Consider the following 20,826-nt stretch of genomic DNA (forward strand, 5'->3'; position numbering starts at 1 on the left):
CATAAAAGAAACTATTAAGAGGCCATTTTAAAGTATATTATTTATATATATTTATGCATTTCCAGGGAAATATACAAGGGAAAAGACAAGATTGATTTATAGATTAGGGGATACCTGACAGAAATTAAGATTAATTTGGAAAAAAATGCATAGGATATGTTTTCTTCTAGCTTCTTAAACAGTGCTTGCTCAATGGTGTTAAAAAGTATGCCAGGTCAACTTCTGATCTCTTTATGCCACCTATGAAATACTACTCTTCAATCCATCACTACCTGTTGTTAAAATTTCTATTCAGATTGCTAATGTGCATGTTGGGTGATAATGGAAAGCTGTAATGTTCTATAGATATAATGTATGTTTATGTACATTGCATACATTTCTTATATCATTTCAGTAAGAAAATAAGAATGTGCTTGGATTTAATTATTTTCCAATTTTTTTTAATGAAAAAGGAAGTTTAAAAATTCAGTTTTTTTTAGATTCCCACTGCACATGAATACCATTTGTTTTTTTATATTATACTCATTAATATTATCATGTTATTAGGCAAAAAAAATAAACCCAAAGAAGCTACTCTTCTTCTATAGACTCATTGAAGACAACAGTTTACTTCAGCTCACGGACACATGAAGACGCATGAGGAAGAGGGTGCATAAATTCATTACTTAGGATCATTCTTTTGCATATTGCACATTTAATACCTGTAAAGGTCACAAAAGATTTTAAATCATGTTCGGATTTTATAATGACTGAGAACCCTAATCTCTTACAAACTTTAAGGTTCATCCTTTCCTCTGTAACTTGGTCTTTTTAGTGAAATTTATGATAATGTCAGACTGGAAAATTTGCAGGTAATCTCACTGCACGCTAACTTCAGATACTACATATTACTGTTGAGGGCCATCTTGAGAAGAAGCCCATCTGTTTTCTCAATGATGAGATTCAGAAAGATCTGTGGCTAAACTTTTCAGGTCTTTGGTTTAAGGTTGCAGTCCTTCTGCAGATCACAGCCACGCTACAGCCTGAGGAGCCAGGGAACAAGGAAAACTTCTACAGGGTTAAAATGGTACCAGATTACTGGTTGAACTGGAGTGGATGTTGAGTAGTAGAAGCAGCACTGCATTTTGTTTGTTAGGCTAAAAATATTGCTGGTTATGAATGTCAGCTGAAGTCTCTTGGAAAGTTATTCAGTGACTTTTGGTTTTCGGACAATCGGGTCAGATTTTCTTCTAAGTTATTTACAACTGTATGTATTTATTGGTATCAGGACTATCATTCCAGATTTACAAACAGAATTCATGACTCTTTTTTTTTAAAAAAAAAGGAATAAAAAAATTAAGAGGAAGTCTGAGTTCTAATTAACAGGTACAAACAAGTGTTTTATTTCTACTAATAATCTTGACTGCACAAGAAAGTCCTTTGTCTCTGAATATCTGACTGTTGGTACTTTTAGAAATACAGTCCTCTTCAACAAAACCAAATAGGAGTTCTAATACACTACTTTAGTGCATCTCATATATCTCTCTGAAGGGCAAGAGAAAGAGCATAAAGCATCAGTGCCAACTAAGTCAGGCTGCTGGTGAATTCTCCCTGGGATCAAGTGTCATTATGTGAAACTGGCGGCTCTCGAGGAGAATTTACCATACTATGTTGATTGGGGAAAGCAATCAAGTACGGTTGGAACCAGTTCAACACATTCTCAGTCAACACTAGCCAGTCACCTAGGCACTGCAACGGAATCCAGCCTTTTACAGAATAAACCCCCCATGGTTAGATCTGATAGTACAAACAAGGCCAGGCTTCCTTTTCAGCAGTGGCATTCACACCATTTATGACTTTGACAAGGGCAGCCTCAGTAGCATGGCTGTGGCTGAATCCAAGATGAAACTTATCAAACAATCTGCCACTGTCCAGAATTTCTCTCACTAGCCTTGCCACCACTTTCTCTGGGAGCCTGCCGAAAACCAGCAGGAAGGACGGCATTTCAATTGCTTGTTATGTTGCGCGGGATCCCAGCATGAGATGAGATGGCTGTGGGCATCATAATTACTCCCCTTCCAGAAGCAGGCTTTCAGAATTTCCAGGCTGTTGAGCTCCTAAGAGTGGTGTTACCATTACCCAGGTGTAATGCCTGGTCGTGTATATGTTTCTCCCTCTCATCCTATTTAGCTATTACGCCTTTCTGCCACCTTTGTCTTTTGCTGCCTTCTCTGAATTTAATTCACTCCAGTTTAGCAGATAATTGCAAAAATGTAAACTCATGCAGTAAAAAAAAGGGGAGAGAATCAAACAAAGTGAATCAATAAAAGCCTTACATCGTACAGTAATTTATCAGCATCTACTGCAACATAATCTCCCTGGAAGTCAGCTCAGCCACTGGTATTTACAGAGTACGGTGTAGCTTAGACTCCAACATACAATTTTAATTATAACCGTATTCAAAACCACATTTTTCATCTAATTTTTATATTTTATATGAACTAAATACCAAAGTATAGCATTTTCTGCTTCATTTACATAATCTACCACTTGTACATTATTTCTTACTGTGGTATGGTGCTTTATGAGGATACATTAAAAAAACTAATAAAAGTTCAATTAAACATCATAAATGTAGCCAAGTGCATATTTTAATACCCTTCAGAGATAATACTGCTCAAGTGTTATAAAAAAACAAAGTAGTGCTTCCTCAGTGTGCAGCAATTGCATACGATAAAAGCAGCTTAAATCATGATTCTAAATATAGGAACAATTTCAAAATTTTAGTAACCTAGACCCTAAAAAAAGTGGGTATGCTGGAAAGGAGTAGAACAGCAGAATGAGTGACTTCAACATTTGATTGGTGCTAGGGTCAAATCAGAAGAAACTGCTGTAGCCAAAAGGGTAAAGTTATAAAGCTGAGCAAGTATTACTGCAAAAACCAGCGTTGTCCCCTGATGTATCATAGCCTTCTGCTCATTCCACGACTTAAAATAAATAATGGTTTATGGGACATGACACTGCTGTGTCTGGAGCATGGTAGAAGTGGCACACAGAGTTGGGGAGAGCCCATAGCACTGCGCAAGGTGGGTACGCTGCTACAGGAGTCTCATGATTACTATAGCAGATCCAGCAGGTCTGGAAAATTCAGCAGAGGAGCATACAAGTGGAGAGGGCAGAGAGGGCATTTGTGACCCACTTAAATGATAGTGCTACAGGCACTTCTGAAAGACAGGAACAAACGACCTGATTGGATTCAGCCTGAATGTAGGAAAATTCTGCTCAATCATACAACTGCACAACCACCACCTTGTTGGGCTTAGTGTAACAAGGTCAATAGCTTAGATCAGATGAATAGTACTGATACCTAGACAGGGAGTTACTGTTGCAAAAAGTAGCAGACAAAATTAAAGCCCCAGCACCTAATTTAAATGAAATGGAGAAGGATAAAATAAGTGGGGATTACTGTTTTGGCAAACATGCAAAATCCTCCACACTAACCATGTCAATGCAGCGAAACAGGAGAGACCATGAGAAAGAGTTAAAATCTACTACAAATTCCTGGGCATGACCCAGATTCATGACTTAAAGATATCCATGTGAAAACAATATCTAGACTAAAACATGCAAGGGCAAAGTGTAGAAATGAAGAAAGGGGAATGAAGGAAGTATTAACAATGAGGACTTGAGCTCCTGTATTAAAAGCAGAGGGAGAAAACACTACATCTTTGCAGATAAACTGCAATTGTGTCTCTTTCAACGTATGTTAAATAGATATTCTCAAATCAGCTAATTTCAGTCCAAAGTGAGGTGAAAGCCTTTACAGTCAGACCTCAGAGAGAGGGCAGGACCACCACGGTCCATTTTTTTATAGTTTTAAAATACCATAGCATCACACATTAAAATCTCAAGAGGCAGCTGAAAAGCAAAGGCAGAAAGATCTTTCTGGGAGAGAGACTACTTGGCAGCCAGCTCTGATGTTCCCAATTCTGATGAGTGAGAAGCCAAGGTGTATGTGAAACTGTTGAGTGACAGTTCATGTGAAACCTGAGTCAATGAATGGAGTATCCACGCTGAAAGGAGCAGGCAAGCCTGAAACCAAGACTCTAGCCAGGCTTCCTGTACTGCACTCCCTGTCCAAGAAACTTCAGTTATTGTAGGATTTGAAAGAAATAATAATCAGGCATTAGAAGACCAGGAATGCATCTGATTGATAGGCATTTTTTTAATTCATATTCCTCATGTGTATTATGTTACCACAGACCCTCTCCCTCTCACTGACTTATTGTTGCTTCTTAGGATGAACAGGGTACTCCCAGGCTAAAAATGAGTTTGAACAGTCTACCTGGGAATGTCTAGGCTAAAGCGGTTATGATAATTTGCTGGTGTAGTTTGTTTTCACTAGAAGATGAAAATAGCCTTTATATGCTGAAGAAATGATAGGGAAAGCTCCCAGGTTTCCTTAGAGAATCACAGCCTTAGCACCCTAGGGCCATTACAGTGAGCTGTCTAGTACGAAAGGGAAACTTCTGTGTGATTATATCGTGGAAAATGAACTTGAAGCACATTCCTCAAATATATGTTCCACTGACTTAGGAATTAAGCTGCAAACAGAAGCATTAGAATATCTCACACACCACACCTGCGAATCTTGGTGTGGAGGATGATGAAAACCCACACTGCTCTGTGATGCAGCACAACAAAACAAACCCTGCATTGCACTGGGAGACAAGGTTGCTCTTCAAGGAGAAAACAATGTTGCTACCAAAACTGAGGAATATAGGCCCTGTCAAGAAGCAGGGGTACAGTAGGACAGTAAACACCATGGGAGGTTAGATGAAACTTGTGTGGACTTGCAGAGAAGGGGCAGCTTAATTCTCTAATCAGTGTCTGCTGTCTAATAGTCCAATGTTATTTTCTTATGGGCAGTGTACACATGAGAATATTCAGTGCCACAAGTAAGGAGGGAAGGAGAAGAAGGAGATGGTCAGACAAAATCTCCCAAAGCTAGGAAACTGGCAGAAGTCCAAAGTAAGCATTCGAATTAGCGAGCAATTTATTATAGTACATCTTGGTCTGTCTGACCAGTGATTTTTTAGATTGTTGATGAGAAGAAAGAGGATTCAAGCTCTTTTCCTTAATTGTGCTCTTGAGGATGTGCTCAGCACTACAGAAGTCACTCTAAATACTGCAGAAAGCTACGAGTCCTGGTGGCATTTTGAGCAGTACAAAGTAAGATGACTTCTACATGTTGTATAGAAATCACAACCAAAGAGCACCTTTTCCCTTCCACTCTGAGGTGGAGGAACAAGGGAGAGGAAAATGAAAATGCAAGACTTGGGGTTCAAGCCAAAAACAAAAAGATGTGTCAAGAAGTTATCTTTTGAGTTCTTTATGAGCTCTATGCATAATACCTCCACAGGCTGAACATTTTCTGGGTATATGGTTTACTGGTTGACAAACTCACACAGGAATGCTTCCTCACAGCAGGATATGTCCCATGGACAGTGTAAAGCTGGTGTGTTTGCATAGCATCTAAATCCATAAAGGTGGAATAAACATTCAACCAAATATGAATAAATATTAAAGCTGAAGAAGATGTATTATCTTGCTCCTATAAGGCTAGAGAAAAAGAAAAATAAATGTAAGTGAAGAAAACCACACACCGAGCTTGAAAGTGTAACCTACAATGCAAGTGAGAAAATAATCTTGAGGAGCAAGTTCTGTCCTATCCACAAGAAGAATATTCTCTGCTTTTTTTATACTGCACATGCAGTGTTTTGAGGAGGGTGTGGGACTGCACCCTGGGGCACCCACAGTACGTCTGTCTGTGCTTATCACTTCAAGGACAACAGACTGTTGCTAAATGCGGTTATTGGGAATTCTATCATTCAGTGAAATTACAGCAAGACTGCGTTTGGCTTGAAGCATTATTATGTAGTCTTGAAAACGTTCTCTTCATAGAGTCAGAAATGGCCCAAAATCCAGGAAATCTTGTTAAGAATTAATACTGGAAACAGTACTGATGTCACTTATACATGTGTCATGCTGGGTACCTTGAAGCATGTTTAGAACAAGCAGTAAACAATGGCAAACTAGGGGAAGTAGGATTTTACCTGCCTTTTGAAGCTGTATTTACTTTGATATTGTGATGTACGTGTATACAGCACTCTGCCAAGCAAGATGCACATTTTATTGACCTACTTGTGTTCCAATTTATAGCTAGTGACAGCTGTTGTCAATGATCTGGAGAAAATAAATTAAGAATAAAGCAAAGAGACACTGATTGGTCAAAAAAATGAGGGTTTTTTTTTTTTTAATCAATATAAGGGATTTAGTCTTTTAAAAACTATAGAGTCTGATTAAAATGAAGACCTTAAATGCATGGCTGGATTACAGTAATTCAGAACCTCATGGATTATGAGATGAAATACTTCATAGGCATAATTTTGGACAAAATGCTGCCATTAGGATTACTATGTAATTTTAGACCTACTGTATTGCATTTCTTCAAATCCTCCGCTGTGGTACTATACAAGTTTGAAAGACACTGGCTGCCATGTTTAATTTGATCCTTCTAACATGCAAGTAAAATTTGTTGACATTTAACATTTGCAGCCAGTCTAATGTGCCACATTTCAGTGACTTCTCCACACAATAATTTCAGAATCAAGGAGTAGTATAGCTGGTATTCTGGTGATGTTTCCTAGATATAGGTTGTGGATGACAGCTGTAGTACATGAAAATCTCCCTCCTCTAGTTAGCACAACAGGCATACAACTGTTTCTGGTTTTTAAGGGCAAATTAGGACATACTTGATTCTGTGTTTTATCTTATTTGGCTTTTTAGATTGCTTTTCTTTAATGGGATGCAAGTTGCTTGGGGACATTCTTCATGGAAGGCACTATACATGAACAGTTTATTCATGTCTCTCTCTGAAAAGGTGAAACAGTATCATTGAACAGTTTTATTATGTAAATGTTTAACTGCAAAAAAATTGAACAGTTGCAAGTGAATTATACATTTTAGGAGGTAAAGAACTAGATAGTACTTCTAAAAAGTTTCAGATTTCCTCAATGATGATTGTTGAACAAATGTACTGGAAGAATTAAAAACATGAAGGGTGAAGGAGGAAAAATAAGGATATATACACAGGGGAGAGTTTTCTCCAAAAGAGGCAGCAAAACTGATCACATTTATTCAGCTTACATCTCCTTATGACCGCCATGAATACACACAGACATTAATCTCATCAGCCTTCTTCTCTGACACACAGACCGGTTACATCCTTTTGAAGTTTATGGAAATTATTTACACCTTATAGTAGAGAACTTGGATTCTCTTTATGAGAGGCTGCCATCCCTCTAGTTGTCCCTGAAACCAGGCAGTGTGAACAAACCTTTCAAGTATTACAATAATTATTATTTATTAAAAATCCCAGTTCTGGTAGAAAACAGTTCCTGAGGAAACTGTTATCCCAGGGTTTCCCTTGGTATAAAAGAGTTAGAAATGTTGTGGGTTAAAGTGTGGGCGCATGAAAGGTGTGCAAAGGTCAAAGCTTATGGAGCTATATTTGCTCAGGGCACTCTGAGGCATAGCTTAAACAGAACCTCTTCTACACCAGCCAGAAAAATCAGTGTTTTCTGACCAGAAAACTACCAGTTAAAAAGAATGTGGATTTTCTAGATGCTAGAAATTCAACCTTCAGTTTCACCTTTATGCCATATCTAAATAATACCACATCCTGAAAGACCCTGGGAAACAAATGATCAATTCTAATTTACCAAAAAGGAAAGAAAGCCAATTATGAACTGAAATTATTTTCAGAGAAGGAGAGCAGGGGTTGTTTGAAAGATGCAGTGAAGGTGGAGAGGGCTACGTATCCCTCCAGGTACTCATGCCAACCACTACTACTTCCTACTCACCCTGCCCTTGTGGTAAATTTCCTCAGCAGTAGTAGCAATGACAGCAGCATCTGTCAGGGCTCAGGGATGCAAAACTCCCATATGTCCTCTCCCCTTGCTCCCAAGGCTGCATAAGAAGGGTGCCCCTGTCACCTTGACTTGCCATGGTTCTGTATATATTAACAGTCTGATGTATGCATAATTAATGCTGGAGCCTCAAGGGTACTAATGTCTTAATGGCTCTGACCTGCCTCGTGTGGGATAACCCACCTGCTCATGGGCTAAAAAAATACATTTAAGCTTAGGTCTCAGCCTTCACTCCCTGTCCAACTCATTACAAATGTGTCTGTCTTCAGCTCTTTCACAGCTTGTACCTGGCCATGCCCCTCTTTGATATGCACCATGACCTGGGGACTGTCTTCCTGGCTAGACCTCAGAGCTGCCTCGTCACTATCCACGTCTGGCAGTCACTGGGACATGTCTGACCCTCAGCAGACCTGACCCTGACCTGACTTCCTGGCTTGACCTTGGACCTGCCTCATTACCATGGACTTACGTGAGAATCAAGGCTCGTGGTTGAACCTGCCTGCCATCCCTTTGCCCACTCCATTCACCTTGCTCGGGTACAGAGAAACTGGACCCCTGGCTGGCACAGCCCCTGCCCTGCTAGTTGTGTCCTGCCCCTTGGCTTCTAGTTCCCTGTCCTCTAGGGAACAGCCAGTCCTCACTGCTCCCTGATGATTAGAGAGTTATCTTCTGATGGAAAACTGAAGAATTTATACAGTATGTCTCATTCACTGCTCAATGCACAGCATTCCTGTAACACTTCAGGACCATGTTTCACCTCCTGTTCAATAAAATTTTTTTTCTGTCTTTTAATGAAAGAAATAACATTCTTTTTTTTTTAATTTTAAAAGTCATCTGTACTTACATATCATCAAAGATAAGCTTTGTCCTTCTGCAGTCCCTGGGTGTGCTGGACAGAGGTGACCAAGGCTCTGTTTGGGACTGTGGCTTATTGCAGAGAAGAGCGTTTTCTGAATTTGCGTGAATTGCTTTCTAGACAACAAACAGCAGAGAAGACAGTGAGGACTTGGCTACTAATTTCAAAAAAGCAACTAAAAACCAACATGGCATCTTTGCATTGGGTTGTAAATTGGCAGTTAGTTTTTCTACTATTTCAGCAGGGATTATGTATAACTGTCCTGTTACTGTTAGCCACCAATTCACAGATATTGCTCAGAGCACTTCATAAAGAACTTGAGTTTTCAATGTGATGCACAGAAGAAGTAGAGTTGAACTATTAGTAACTATCAAAACACTCTAAAACACAGCAAGTGAAATTTTTAAAAACTAGATCTGTTGTCATTTAGAAAATCAAGTTATGTCTCTAGTCTTCATCTTCCAAACTAGCATTGTTCCATAGCTTGGGAGAGGAAGTCTTGCTCATTTGACTTGTTTCACGCAGCACTGCTGACATGCTTGTGCAGTATGAATTTGTAGCCCAAGGTCCAGGTTTTATTCTTCTCTGTCCCTGATCAACTTGAAGGATCACTGCTCTGTGCCACAGCACGTGTCTTTTGGCAGGGCCTCATGCTTTCCCTCAGCTGCAGTCCTGTTCTTCATGTGATCTCATGAGCCCTTTGTCCCATCAAGTGACCTGCTATGTGGTACAGTGCAAAGCAGAGAGTGTTGGGTTGGTTTTGCTTGGTAGCTACTGCCAGAAAAGCCTGCTCCTTCTCTGTCAGGTGACGGATGGAAATGCAATAGGTAAGTGGACAAAAGGCTCAAGTGGATAAAAGCCACTCCCTGGCTTGGAGTCTCTGACAGAAATTCGAAGGACCACTTGGGCATTCCAGTTAGGAAGACAGGGCAAAACAAAGATAACTGTAACATTTATAGCTTATGTGCTCTCATCTCCTACATGGCACATCCAGATCAGTTCAGCAGACTAAAATTTTCAGATGAATAACTAAATATGTAAGAACTTTATTGCAAAGGTTGTTAAAATGTTGACCAAATGGTGCATTGCTAGGCTATGCAGAAAATCTCAATGAAATGCATTTTCGGAGTGTGTGGGTCATAAAGCAATCACCTTCTACTTTTGATTTCCAGCACATTTACCCATGAAGGAATTTAAATTCTTTTCAAGATATCCAGTGAAGAACCATATCATTATAGTTCTGAATGACTTATAAACCTAGAAACTTATGTTTTTATAAGTTAAAATGTTTAAAAAATTACCCTTAATCCATGAAAAAATGTATTAATGACTAAGGTATTTAAAAATGCCTTTTTTATTGTAATATTTTTATGTAATTAGCTTTATTTCATTTTACCATCTGTGAGATATTCTGGAAACACACAATTTATGATAACTTGTTTCTTTAAAAAGTATCCAGAATCAAGATTATAGTTACTAATTCCCCTCTGCTCTCACAAAATAAATATATTTAAATATGTACATAGATACTTATCATATACTGTGGGGCCAGTTATCCCCACGACTGCTACAACTCAGGTAGTTTGTTTTTCTGCAAGTTACTTAGGAAGTACTTTTAGGCTTTTGAAGCCTCTTGTTTATCAAAGGATAAAATACATAAAAGGCTTTTGTTGCAAGGAGAAGAGCATGGGCCTTTCTAGCAGCAGAAAAGTGCCATGACAGCTTGACTAGATGCTCCAGCAATGGACATCAGTGTGACAGCACTCAAATTGCTTCTTCTAGGTATTTCACACAAAGCAGAACAGGTTCAAGGGGAGGGTGTGACAATATTCTGCCCTTGATCTTCTATACACAGTGTTCTGTTGGCTGGAGGGTGGGTACTATTTTGAAAGGTGAGAGAGAGACGTGAGTTCCCTCAACCAGAAGTGCTGACAGGGTCTTTACTCCAGCATGCTTATCACAGAGCTCATTCAGAAATGGGAGCAGCAACTACTCATCTTGCTCCGTGCTCTGAAGGCAGTGGCTACCACCCAGTGTTGTAATAAGACTTATCTGGAAGAGTGCTCTGGACACATTCAGCGTGATGACATTTGGTTTAACGTGAGGCTGGTGCTGAGATGTTCACTGCTGCCAACAGTAAGCAGAAACATCTAAGAAAGTTGGTTCTAAGACATACAGGAGAACTTGTCAGCAGACATACTCAGGGTTAGGCACTGGCTGAGGCCTTATACTGTAGAGACCTTATGTACCACATGTTTTGATGCAGGGAGCTTGCATTGTGCCCAAGAGATACTCTGGAGGTTTAAAGCCATTTGTCTCAGGCCATTAGCTTTTACCTTTTGCTTATATAGCCTTTGGTATCTGCCTGCTTTACAGCCTGCCCTCTTTACTTTCTTCTTTGCTTTGCTAAACTCCGAATCAGAAAAACTGAACTTACAATACAACATTCATTATTACAACTTTTTTGCATAACATTCTGCAAAACTATCATAGGCTGCAATACAAAGTGAAAAATGTACAGCTAGGCTTTATATTGTGAATAACATAAACTTACATTGAAGTCTCCGGGATGTGGCTGTGACTGGATTTCAGCCTTATGTTTTTTGCTGGAGGAGATGGAAGGTAATAGACTGCTGCCATTAGATCTGCTGGAGGAAGTTAAATCATCGTTGGAGTATTTGTGTTTTGATGCATCAGAGAGGGGAGAGACGGGTGACCGAAGCATTTTCTCATTTTTATTTATTGGTATTGCCAAGCTGGAAATGGAAATTACAGTAATGGAGTGTCACAAAGCTGGCTTTGAGAAAGGTAAATGTTTTATATATTACCAAAACTTTGAATTTAAAACCTGCTGGCAGGATAAAGTCTATTGGTATCTGGAAACAAGCTTACAGTATAGGGAGCAAGAGCTCATTTACAAATTTGTATCGTGTTTCTCCTCTTTCCCTTCAAGGCAAATTGTAATTCTGAAGTTAATATAAAGTCTGTATGAGAGTACTTGAAAAAAAATACAGAGATAAATGACCACTTGCTCACCATTTCTTAAGGGATAGCTGGATACGAAGATTAGGCTCTGAAGTGTAAGTTCAGGTTATGGAGCCTTATTTCACCATTACAGGTGACAATTTATAAACCATGGCAACAAAACCATATGTGAACTAAAACAGGAAATGTGTTTAAAGATGACTGACTTGTCTTTGTGCTCAGTGCTTAGCCTTTAGTAGCACTGTTTCTACTAATCTAATACAGATTTTGAAGACAAAGAAAGATAGGCTGATACTGCAGACAAAAGGAAACATATGCAAACAGTAGACAGAGAAATGTGAGCTGTAATACAGTCAGTATTTCCAACTTTCATTTATTTGCGAGAAGCTTTAGATGAGGAGAAGTCAGACAGACCATAAAAATATGCCCTGAAATAAATGTCACATGCACTAATTTGAAGAAAATATTTAGCTGAAAATCTGAAAGCAACTCACACAAAATAAAAGTTTTTTTTAAGGTGACGGTTTGCATTAAGACTAAAACTGTGATTAAGGTCAGACAGACTACTTCAACACAATACTTCTCCCTGCCACATTCCCCTTTATTCAGCCTATTACTTTTTATGGACAATTCTCACTTCTTTATAGTTACTGTATCAGACAGTATACACTTAATGGAATCGCAAAAAAGAATATGGTACAAACTTGACTTTATTTCTGCACATCATTTCGGGGAAGAGAGGTAATTAAATGTGCTCTTATCATAGATTTGTCCATTTATCTGGCAAGTCTTTAAAAACTAGCTGTGAAAGAAGCCGTGAATCATAACTCAAAACATTTCTCGTTTCCTGCAGAGCAGTACCCTTAACACACAACGTGAACTGTTTTGCTTTAATGAACAAAGCTGTTTACAAAACCAAGAATCGAGGTGTGTGAGATGAAGAACTGTGCCTGTCTTTTCTTGCTAAGAAAAATAAGACTTTTCTACTATTTTCAATGTGCAGGCTGATGCTGTCATTTCTTTTTCTCTTTTCAAACATAAATCCATGCCTTGACTAGCCATGTTTATACATCACTGTCAAAGTGCAAGCCTGACGCATCCAAGAGGATCTTTGGAAGTGTACCTACGCCTCAAAAGTTTGGCCCAGAGCTTGTGAGCAGTAGCTGCAATTTCCAGTTGTGCTACAGACCTTCCACACGGCCTTTGGCACATTGCACAGGGCTCACCTAGGCATACTGGGAGCAGTCAGACTGTAGCAGCACAATCATCTTGTACTGAGGAGCTGTGCAGAATCATAGAACGTCCTGACTTGAGAGGGACCCACAAGGGACATTAAGTCCTGCACAGGACAATCCAAACGTTCACCCCATATGTCTGAGGGCATGTGTCTGTCCAAATGCTTCATGAATATTGCCAGGCTCGGCACTGTGACTTCTTCCCTGAGAAGCCTGTGCCAGTGCTCCACCACTCTCTTGTTGAAGAACCTTTTCCTAATGTCCAGCCTAAACCTCCCCAGCACATCTTCCTGCAATTCCCTTGGATCCTATCACTGGTCACCAGAGAGAAGAGATCAACGTCTGCTCCTCATCCTCCTCCCCTTGTGAGGAAGCTGTAGACTATGAGGTCTCCCCTCAGTCTCCAGCATCAGCTACAATATATTTAGGATTTTGACAGTTTTTGATGCTGAGGCTTTTCTTGTCAAACTGGGCCTTACTTAGACTGCACCTCAGAATGTAATTCCATTGCAGAAAATGGTCATGTCTTAAGGTGTATTTACTCCTCTCTTTGCTACCAACCCTCAGCTGTGCTGAAAAAACTGTCTGTGAGGCTCTGCTAGGAACTGAATAATTATAGTCTGGCCCCCAAAAGTTCTCCAAAAAAGAAAGAGTTCTGGTTTCAGACAAGTTTCTTGAGTGAATTGACAGCAGAGCCTCACAGGCAGCTATGGTGGCAGAACTGGAGGGGAGGACGTCACCGCATGAGCAGCTGCTGGAGGGGCAGGAGGCCCTGAAGTGCGCACTGCTGGTTCAGCTACAGCCTCAGCAGCCCACCCTCAGCATTTTAGATCATGTCCTACAGCAGCATAAACCACAGAAACATCTTGGAAGCAGGGCAAACCAGGGAAGAATTAGGAGGCAAAGATATACCTAAAGCCTTCTTTGTTTATTTTTTAACGTACAGTTGCTACCAGGAGTACGGAGTATAATGGCGGACAACCCAAAAATTATTGTCCTTCTTCCAGGAAGCAAAGAATTAACCCTGTGACATAGCAAGCTCTGACAGCCATGCTATTATCTGAAAATGAGTGCAACGTAAAACATATGACACTGTGGTAACAGGAATGGCATGCCTGCATGCAATCACCCCCAATAAAACGAACTGCTCTGTGTATTGTTTTCACTTTATGAAACATATGTGACATGTCAGGACAAAGAAATTGAATGCATATTTTTGAATAAGCACTATATATATTAGTTTTCTCCATGATTTTTTCCAGTATTCATGAGAAGAATTCTTCAAACTCATCAGCGATGTGTACAACAGAAAAGCTTACTGCAATAAATACATTTGTTCTCTAGGGTTAGCAGTTCCACCCCAAGAGATACCCTGATGCTACAAGAAAATGATTTTTTTTTTTCAAATACTCATGACCAGCATGTACTACGCAGCATGCAGCTGAACTCCAAAAAGATGCATGTCTAAGTCTGACTGCTGGAAGCCTCCAGAGAATCTCAGTATGATGGATCTGACATTGATAGGGGTCTGTGTGTATAAACCATGCCAGCAAATGCTAAATATTCATCATTTGTTTCATGCCCTGCATCCTTCAAAAATCTCATTGTTTTTAAAGTCCGATTTCCTTGTCCTAAAATACCTACTAATTACACAGAATAGACTGCTTGCAAATGCAAGTGTTTCTGTTTTGAGCTAAAGTAGAATCAGTTTTCTAACTTCAGCTAGTCTCATCTAAGTAACTTCATTTTCTGAAAGTGGTAGTGGGGGCTGTCTTCTGTCCTAGGGGCTCGGAGGGAGGGAATATGGACCACAACTGCTTGCATTTTAACTGCCAAATTGGGCTGGGCCAGGGCTAAACCGTGACACTCAAAAGCATTGGATCTCAAGTATCTTCTGGAACTGAGAATTGCAGGCATTGCTATGGCTATTTTTCTCAATCTTTTCCATAGAGTTTGTAGATAATTGTATTTATACAGTCAAACTTGAAGTTTGAAACTCATAACACTGTAAGGAAAGAAAAGATAGTTGCCTATGGGAGTTAGTACCTACAAAACAGTGTTTGGGAATAAGTCTCGGATGATTGCACTGCTTTACTTATTCCACGAGCCTCACACTTCTTTGTGCAACAGGGCAAAACTTAAGTATATAAATGTGTCAAGAGCTGCTAACTCATTCATTAAACCAGAAGAAAGGAGAACACAGTGGGTAATTTTTCAACATAAAAAGTAATAATTAAAAAATAAATCCTATTAGAGGAAATCATAGCACAGCATCAAACTGCAACTAGTTGTATGACTCAGTGGTAAATAAGAAGGAAAATGCTTACCTATTTTCATTCATATTGCAGTGATTTGCTGTTGTGATGCTGTGGGCAGAGGCAGCTAATCGTGAAGAATTCTCTCGCGCTAAGTGAGTCTTCTTGACGTCTTTGCACTCTTCCTCATTTTCACACTGAATGAAGAGAAAAACAATGGTCTTGTAGGTTTTGGATTTACTACAGATCAAAAAGTATTTCAGCAAGTCAGGGGCTGGTATTTCCTGGCATTTTGGTATTAATGATGACTATTTTTTTTTTTTTTTTTGAGCATACACTTAACACAGATCAGAGAAGATTGGTCCATGTCTTTAAAAAAACCTAACTAAACAGGGAGTGTGTAAACAAAAGCGTACAATAAAACCTGAATTGTTTCAACCACTTCTCCACTTGCACTTTCGGATATTTTTATTTTATATTGCAATCTCCGCACATCTCCTGTGCACTCTTCTCTTGCCTAGTCCCCAGCCTCATACCTCTTTTGTCTCTCCCTCTCTTGGCATCAGTGACTACACCTAAACTCATAAATACAACAGACTGCTGTGGCGCAGCTCGCACCCATGCACTCGTCTTGCTCCCCCTTCAAACACATTCAGATTGCCTTTTGGGAAGAGATCTTAGTCTGGTCCCAAGTGAGGGCCAGAAACTTTCTGAAAGAACTGAAGTTGATCCAGGCCAAAACCATGTTAGCAAGCATGTTAACAGTTAAACAAAGCAGGTGACTGTGCCACTGCTTGGGGCTGCACCCTGCCTTATCTGGATTACTAGTACGAACAGAGTCAATGTTTCTTGTCACCATTTAATGTCCTATTATGTTCCTTAGGTCGTATCATCGGCTCCCAAAGGCTCTGCTTTATGAATCTCTTGCAAAGACCACATCCACTTCCACTTCTAATGCTCCTCCAGTTTCCAGTGTCGTGGCTAAGTTTTACTTGTGATCTATTGATTCTGCTGCATTTATTGCCTTGCTGCATGGTAGCAACATTTTCTGTTATCCATGGCCACTGTGGCTGTTAAAATGGAGTTAAGGTTGCAGCTTACACTCCTTAGGAGTGAAGATCTTTTCACACCCCAGTGCTTAATCATTCTCCTCTGTCTCTACTTTGCCCATCTTCTTATGACAGAGGTGGAAGTGATAAGGACCTCTTTCTAATTTTCTAGTTATGCCTGATAATCCATTCTTATTAGCCTTACCCATAAAGGCTTTTGGGAAGGGCGAATCACATATTATGATTTTGCATAGCAGCTGTCCCACTGAGGGTCTTATTCCAGGCTAAGGGGCAAATTGGAACCCCAGGAATGCTTTGTATTTATTATATCATTAAACCCACCACCAACAGCAGTGCTTTAAGACAGAACAGTAGAAGATAATATCTGCCACAGAAAGTCAGATTAAGCATTTCTAGAATAATTGCATTTATTTTGATCTTCTATCATGTCCTCCTGTTTCCTTCTGGGTGTACAGCCTAACACTATCACACTGGCATCTCATAGAATCATAAAAAGATTTTAGTTGGAACAGACCTTTAAGATCATAGAGTCCAACCATTGATCCAGCGATGGTAAGTCCACTACTAGACTGTGTCCCTCAGATGGCATCTACTTGTCTTTTAAAGACCTCCAGGAATGCTGACTCAACCATCTCCTTGGGCAACTTATTCCAATGCTTGACAACGCTTTCATTAAAGAAATTCCTCCTAATATCCAATCTAAATGTCCACTGATGCATCTTGAGGTCATTTCCCCCTGCCCTGTCACTAGACAGCAGAGAGAGGAGATCAACCCCCACCTTGCTACAACCTCCTTTTACACAGTTGTAGAGAGTGATAACATCTCCCATCTCCTATGGCTTAAAACATAAACATTTTGCTTCCATTCTTTCTCAAACTGTTTCCAATCATTTTGTACTATGCAATTGCTTTCTGCTACAAAGAAAATGTAGACAAGCACACCTCAAAGCTTATCAAGGCTCTCTATTATGGCTCTACCAGTGGCCAGAACAGGGTTACCACCTTTCAGACAGTAAAAAAAGAGCTAAGAATGAAACAAGTTAAAAAAGGAAAGACTACTTTAGATAAATAGTCCCCAAAAATATACAGACAAATCTGCACACATACAGCAGCTCTGAGGGCAACAGACGACTGCACAGTAAAACTGTCCAGAAATTGGGCAGATGGTGATTCCAATTCAGAGTGACTTTTGGGGTCAGATTGGTACAAACAGACCAGAAAGTGTCCTCGGTGGACAGCTGTGGCCGTGGGGTGGAAAGGCATTCCTCCCTGGGCACCACTGGTGGCTCAGAAATTGTAAGGGGGTTGCAGAGCAGAGAGATGGATGTGACAAGAGTGCTGTGCCTGCCTGGCTGCTGTGATAGTGTTATTGGGGAAAGGGCAGCTAATGGACTACACTTCTACTTCTTTAAGCTATGGGAGAGCCCTGAGGTAAAAGAGGACCACAGTGGTGCAAGGGAGGCAGGTTGCAGTGTCAGGCAGGTCCCAGGACTCTGTGAGTGCATCCCCTGTGAAACAGGGGCTTCTTGTCAGGAATGAAGGGCTTGCCTTCTGTTGACAATCTGAGGGAAAAAAAGATGCTGCCTCTCTTTTTTTCCACACATGCAGTGATACCATGAAGACCATGACAAGGGAGCCACTTATACTCCCTTTGCTGACCTAAGCATCACCTCTGAATGCTCGGGTTTTCAGAGAAGCCTCGGGAGAGAAAACTATCCACTCAAAACGCAGCACCATTGTGGAAAGTGTGCCAGCAGTGAACACCGTCCCCAAGGGTCTGTGATCCCTTATTGCCAGGGTTTCATCACCTCCTTGGATGGCATCTCCTTTGGAGCTTGGCTGATTCCTACATGGCAAGTGGGGACGAATCCCAGCTCTGAAGTGCTTGCCCAGAGGAGACACCAATATTGAGCACACGCGATGCTTGCCTCCCACTTGCCAGAGCCTCCCCTATCCACCCCAATCAGTCTCTCAGGAAGCTCACCTTGCGTTTCCTTCTAGATTTCGGTAAACCCTTCTCTGCTGGGGGGTCAGCACTACTACCCTGCAGGAGGCTGGCCGCCTCGTTTGCTCCAGCGCTCATGGCCAGTGGCTCTTCAGGCAAACGCTCTGGAATCCTGGACAAAAGAGCCAAGTCAATGTTGACCCACAGTGACTTTACCTCATCACTGTCTTTCAGAGGAGAGAGGAGCTCATTCCTACCGAAAGGAACCAGGGTGTAAAACTGTTCCTCCAGCTCCTTTGCTATTTCACTACTAGTCCTGGCATTAACGGAGCCAAAGGCACTGCAGCCGCCGTGGGGTTTGCTGGCGGCGCTGGTCCCCGTGTCCTTAGTGCGCGGCTCAGCACTGGCCGCTGCCTGCGCCTTGGGCAGCGGGCGCTCCTCCCTCTCTGACTCAGAACCCGAGTCGGAGGAGGATGATGAGGATGAAGATTCGGTCTCGATGAACTCCTTGGATTTGGGTGCCGTTTTGCTTGGCCCTCTGGCCCGACGTTTCTCGACGGCTGTGGCTGAGCGGGGCTCCCGGCGATGCCCTGCTCTGCATCCACCGCTGCTGCTGCTGCCGCTGCCGGGCCGTGCCCTCGTTGCCTCGCCAGCAGTACTTTCTGGAAAGCTGTGGCTCCCGGGGGGCTCCTCCGTTCCGTGGCAGTGGGGGCTGTCCCCAGCAGAGTTCCTCTCCACCCGCCGTGGTGCCTTCTTCCCTGCTGCCCGCCTTGGGGGCCCGCTGTCAGCTGCAGGGGGTGACTTTTGCCGGCCACCTTTGCTGCCTGGTGCTTTGTTGGCGGTTCTGGGTCGTGGTCTGTCCCCAGTGGTGGTGGTGGCAGTGGTGCGGCTCTCTCCGCCGTGGTGCTCAACAGGGCTGGCAACTGGGGTCTTCTCACTTTCCTGCTGCTCTGCCTTCACAAGTCCGTAGTAGGGATGAGCCTCCAGTGCCGGCCCATCATGGTGGGTCAGGATGGGTGCTTTGTGCGGGGTGACTTTATTCAGCCACTTGTCCAGCTGCCACTTGTTGGATGAGGGTGGCTCAGGCTAAAAGGGAAACAGATGGCAATATAGAATCATAGAATCACAGAATCATAGAATCACCAGGTTGGAAAAGACCCTACCAGATCATTGAGTCCAACCATTCCTATCAAATACTAAACCATGCCCCTCCGCACCTCATCCACCTATCCCTTAAACACCTCCAGGGAAGGTGACTCAACCACCTCCCTGGGCAGCCTGTTCCAGTGCCCAATGACCCTTTCCATGAATTTTTTTTTCCTAATGTTCAGCCTAAACCTCCCCTGGTGGAGCCTGAGGCCATTCCCTCTCATCCTGTCCCCTGTCACTTGGGAGAAGAGGCCAGCTCCCTCCTCTCCATAACTTCCTTTTAGGTAGTTGTAAAGAAACATGAGGTCTTCCCTCAGCCTCCTCCAGGCTAAACAACCCCAGCTCTCTCAGCTGTTCCTCATAAGGCCTGTTCTCCAGCCCCTTCACCAGCTTTGTTGCTCTTCTCTGGACTCGCTCCAGAGCCTCAACATCCTTCTTGTGGTGAGGGGCCCAGAACTGAACACAGGATTCAAGGAGCGGTCTCACCAGTGCCGAGTACAGAGGGAGAATAACCTCCCTGGACCTGCTGGTCACGCCATTTCTGATTCAAGCCAAGATGCCATTGGCCTTCTTGGCCACCTGGGCACACTGCTGGCTCATGTTCAGTCACTGTCAACCAACACCCCCAGGTCCCTCTCCTCCAGGCAGTTTTCCAGCCACTCTTCTTCCCATCTGTAGCACTGCACAGGGTTGTTGTGCCCCAAGTGCAGGACCCGGCATTTGGCCTTGTTAAACCTCTTGCCATTGGTCTCAGCCCAGTGGTCTAGCCTGTTCAGGTCCCTAAACAAGTTCAGTGCTGAGACTCTGCTGCACTCACCCCGAGGCTCTCTCAGAGACTCTGAAACACCAGACCCATCCTGGTACTGCTGAAATTTTCCTCTGCTCATGGAGACACTCCCAAGCCAAAGCAAGTCTATGACCCTGGTCTTACGTAGCAGGATGAGAGATGTGGGACATGCCGTGCAAGTGGGGATATTTTTTGTTTTTTAATGAGATTGGGAAGGAGGATGGCTTCTGTCATTCATAATTTCGAAGGATGATTCATGTAGCGTTACTGCGTTGGCTTTACAGGGAAACACTCCCAAGAATAGAAAGGCGATAGGAGGGGAGGAAAACGAGGTAGGGGTATAGCTGAGGCCAGGGGAGGAAACTAGTAGGAATCCTAGGGATATGTATTTTGTGTCTTGTGCCATTAAACACAAAAAGTATTTAAAAAGCATACAAGCAGGTAGTGGGAAGCTGGAGGGCTAACCAGGTGGTTTGTATAATCTATCTGGGATTGATGTTATAATCCTGTGAGATGCCACAAACATTCGTTGTGTCAAGATATTGTCAAGTGCTCATTTTGTGAGTATTGTGAG

General features: G+C 41.9%; 1 protein-coding gene across 1 annotated transcript in view; it reads right to left on the minus strand.

Annotated features, from left to right (window-relative positions):
- AFF3 (ALF transcription elongation factor 3) overlaps positions 1-20,826 on the minus strand; it is a 328,515-nt gene that overhangs the window by 18,774 nt on the left and 288,915 nt on the right. Inside the window, exons 11-14 of the mRNA XM_069855424.1 lie at positions 18,356-19,402; positions 15,374-15,498; positions 11,381-11,582; positions 8,815-8,942 (exon numbers count right to left, since the gene is read on the minus strand). Coding sequence (XP_069711525.1) covers positions 8,815-8,942; positions 11,381-11,582; positions 15,374-15,498; positions 18,356-19,402 — 1,502 coding nt within the window. The remainder of the gene's footprint in view (positions 1-8,814; positions 8,943-11,380; positions 11,583-15,373; positions 15,499-18,355; positions 19,403-20,826) is intronic.

The sequence above is a fragment of the Phaenicophaeus curvirostris genome, chromosome 1, assembly GCF_032191515.1.
Source record: "Phaenicophaeus curvirostris isolate KB17595 chromosome 1, BPBGC_Pcur_1.0, whole genome shotgun sequence".
Lineage (NCBI taxonomy): Eukaryota > Metazoa > Chordata > Aves > Cuculiformes > Cuculidae > Phaenicophaeus > Phaenicophaeus curvirostris.